Source organism: Protomyctophum parallelum (assembly GCF_964188405.1).
Source record: "Protomyctophum parallelum genome assembly, chromosome: 17".
NCBI classification, from domain to species: Eukaryota; Metazoa; Chordata; class Actinopteri; order Myctophiformes; family Myctophidae; genus Protomyctophum; species Protomyctophum parallelum.
Genome location: NC_139719.1, coordinates 10,687,858 through 10,691,364, shown reverse-complemented (window position 1 = coordinate 10,691,364; position 3,507 = coordinate 10,687,858). Strand labels below are relative to the sequence as shown.

Sequence of the window (3,507 nt, the reverse complement as noted above, 5' to 3'; positions counted from 1 at the left end):
ACAACACATAATAAATCGTAAAAGAAAAAAATGGAAATAGCAGATCTACAAGTTCACAACTTATCACATCGTGAGATGGAGAGTGTCGTCTATTTTCACTATTTCTGGGAAAAAAAAGCCCATTAAAACTGGGAAAACAATGCCATTTTAGATTTTAGTGTTGGCTATTCAAAAATAGCAGATCTACATACAAGCTCACAGCGTGGAATGTTTTTGAAATATGGAATCTGCCTCGGGTCTTAACGGGGTGTTTCATTCATCTAATCATGCATTTCAGTTCCATACAGGTGTTACTGTATAGGTGCATATCTCTGCTGTTTGGTTGAAAAAATAAATAAATAGGAATGCATCCTTAATTTTCATCTCCACGTCTCTTGGTCCAGCTGGGCCACCGAGTTGGGCGACACCAGCCCGGCAAATGTCACCCTGGACCTGGACGACACCGGCTTGCCGTTCCCCCTGCTCTCCAGCCTCTGCCTCTCCGTCTGCACCTTCTGCAGGCATTCCTCGCAGAGGCAGCTGTCCTTCACCAGGTAGAGGCTCTCCGCCCTGCGGATGGCGTCCGTGTCGCTGCGGGGCCCGTGCTCCGCCGCCGCGATCGGGTTGTTGTCCAGGTTCAGGCGCTCCAGGCGCGGCAGGTTCCCCAGGTGGTCCGGGTAGCGCGTCAGATGGTTGTCGAAGAGGCCGACGTGCCGCAGCTCCTTCAGGGCGGCGAAGGAGGACGGGACCAGGTGGATGCGGTTGAGGCCCAGGTTGAGCTGGCGGAGCCGGCGCAGGAGGCCCAGCTCGCTGGGCAGAGAGCCGCTGGTCAGCCGGTTGTTGCTCAGGTTCAGAGACACCAGGCTCTGGAGACGGCCGATGGACTCTGGGATGTGCTCCAGCTGAGGAAAAGATAAATGCCAAAGATTTGGGTGTTAAAATCATAAACCGGTCAGCCCCACCCCCACTGCTCATTTCAATGGAAGTTGCGCTCTGTGGCTTTTGAAGGACCCGGAAAGGGGTCATTGAAGGGTGAGAGAAAATTACTAGGACTACTAGATGGCACCACCACACAGGTCATGACTCAGATTCAACGATATAATAAAAACTTCAAGTTCCTTAAAATAACATCGGCCATGTATTCATAAAACAAATATTCCATGCTGACCCAATAGCTTGTGCGGTGATCCTCTATCCTGCCTCGGGTCTTAACGGGTTGTTAAGTGTTCAGCCCCGCCTCCACTGCTCATTTCAATGGAAGTTGCTCTGTGGCTTTTGAAGGACCCGGAAGAACACTCTACTTCTGCATTATTGTCGATTTGCCAACCAAGACTTGGTTGGCAAAATCTAGAGCAAAATCAAGGTACCGGTATATGAAAAATCACACCTGTGTGAACTGAGTGGTGCAATTCCCCCCCACACCCCTCTCTCTCTCTCATTAGCAGGCAGCAGGCACAGCAATACCCCTCTCTGTTTCTGGCGCCCCCTACTGGTATTATTAAGTCACATACTCGTGCTCATGATACATTATACATGATACAGGTACACGGACATTGCTGGTTGTATAGGAGTGGTTGCACCACTCAAAAATAAGGTAAAGACACCGACATAACCTTTTCCCTCTCTTGCAATCACATCCCCTCTGACATTATGCATGTCAGAAGCTCTGCTTTGACCAGTTCAACATTGGCCAGGTGCTCTGGGGGCTTGGTGTTAATCCATGTCTCTGCGGGAATTTATTCCTTATTCTGTCAGACTGAATTAAACACATGCATGTTTCTAACCCTACAGTGAATGTATTCTAATATGCATTTGATAATATCACAGTTTAAAGGAATCCCTGGCTATTAAGCCTTAATACATACCGTACTTAATAACTAAGATTAAAACTACAGTAAATGACCTAATTTATTTGAGAAATAGTTAATCTTTTCTCAAGGTGGATCAACGCCTGTCGCAAGTCGATTTATCCATGTGTGATCCAGCCCTGGGGGGAATGTATGGAATGCATGTGCTCAATATTTTAAATATGTTTTTATTTTATTTTTTAGAAAAAGGCTGATCATGCACACCCCATTGCGACGGGCGTTGTCATCCTTGTGTAAAAGATGAACTATCTATTAAATAAATACAATATTTAATTTGACATTTTAGTTATAGAGGGCACTTACTGTATAAGGTATTAAGTCATATAATAGCCAATGATCCTTTTAACAATTTACATAAAAATTTAAAAAGAAATATGAGCTTGTAGATCTGCAAATGTGACTTATTTTGAGCGGTGACAACCGCTCCAACATGTGAACTTTGTGTGTTTGGGTGTATATATTATTATTTGCTATTTGGCTCTATTTGTACACTGTCAGACTTTGTCCGTTTACGGACATATTGATGAGCCCTGATAATAATAATAAACATGCCAAAAATAGGGATCAGTCGATTATTTTATTAATTCCATCATTGATTATATCGACGATTATCGATTCCTTTTGGTTAGTCCTATCAACTGTTGTTCTACCCACACAACCCCCCCTGCTAAAACAACTCACATGGTTGCTGTGCAGATCCAGGGAGCGGAGGTTGGCGAACCTGTCTATGAAATCTGGGAGCTTCTGGAGCACGTTCCTGCTCAGGTCCAGCTCCTCCACGTCACACAGCTTCACGATGCACTTTGGCACGCTGGAGAGGCCCTGGTTGCTGAGGTCCAGACACCTGGAGCCGTCCGCCAGAGACTTTAGGCAGCTTTTGGCCATCTTCAGGGTCATCTTCTTCCCTTTAGACTCCACTGTTTTCTTCTTCTTCCCTTTGGCCATGTTGCTGTCAGGGGTTGGAACAACAGCATTTCACAAAGGGTTTTATTAAGTGTCTTACTTCGGTGCTGCCCTTTTGCTACTTTTGTCCAGTTATAAATTATGAAAAGGGTTCAATAACTACTAGCCTACAGTATATACTTTGTTGACTGGGGTCCTCTGGGGGTCTATTTTTGGTCTCCCCCTCCCTCTATGCCACCATACTTGTGTGGTTAAGTGCCTCAGGCTTGATAGTGAAGAAAGACAGAGCATACATTTATTTTACACTCTATTGGTCTGTTGAATATCGGCATCTAACCTGTTTGCCGGTCAGTGGACACACAACACTGCTGGTGTTAAAGGGATAGTTCAGATTTTTTTAACTTAAGCTGTATGAAATACTTGCCATTAATATAGTGGTTGCAACTGTATTAATTGATTGCCAGAGTCCCGTGGTGGGAGTTCTGCTCTGGTTTTGGTGAAATATCAAGTAGTTCCGGTCATTTTGTGGGGGGCACTGGGGGCCACGCAGTAAAAAATTATAAATGTATTTTTTTACCCCTCTAGCACACGGAATTATGTTTTTTGTGTCCATATCACTACACCCAAAACATAGTTCCATGTGATAGAGGGGTCAAAGTTGAACGAAAGTCACGCTAATATTTTAGAAATAGGTCAACAATACAAATTACATTCGTTTTATGGATTAATTTACTTTTATTGCGTGGCCCCAGTGCCC

The 3,507-nt window shown here is 44.6% G+C and overlaps 1 protein-coding gene across 1 annotated transcript; it reads right to left on the bottom strand.

Moving 5' to 3' along the window:
* Positions 1-359: 359 nt before the first annotated feature.
* Positions 360-2,792, bottom strand: LOC310874596 (leucine-rich repeat-containing protein 18-like; the record flags this gene model as incomplete). Its single annotated transcript, XM_083787455.1, has 2 exons — positions 360-881; positions 2,529-2,792. The coding sequence occupies 2 exons, from the start codon at positions 2,790-2,792 to the stop codon at positions 360-362; spliced, it is 786 nt and encodes a 261-aa protein (XP_083643581.1).
* Positions 2,793-3,507: the final 715 nt, after the last annotated feature.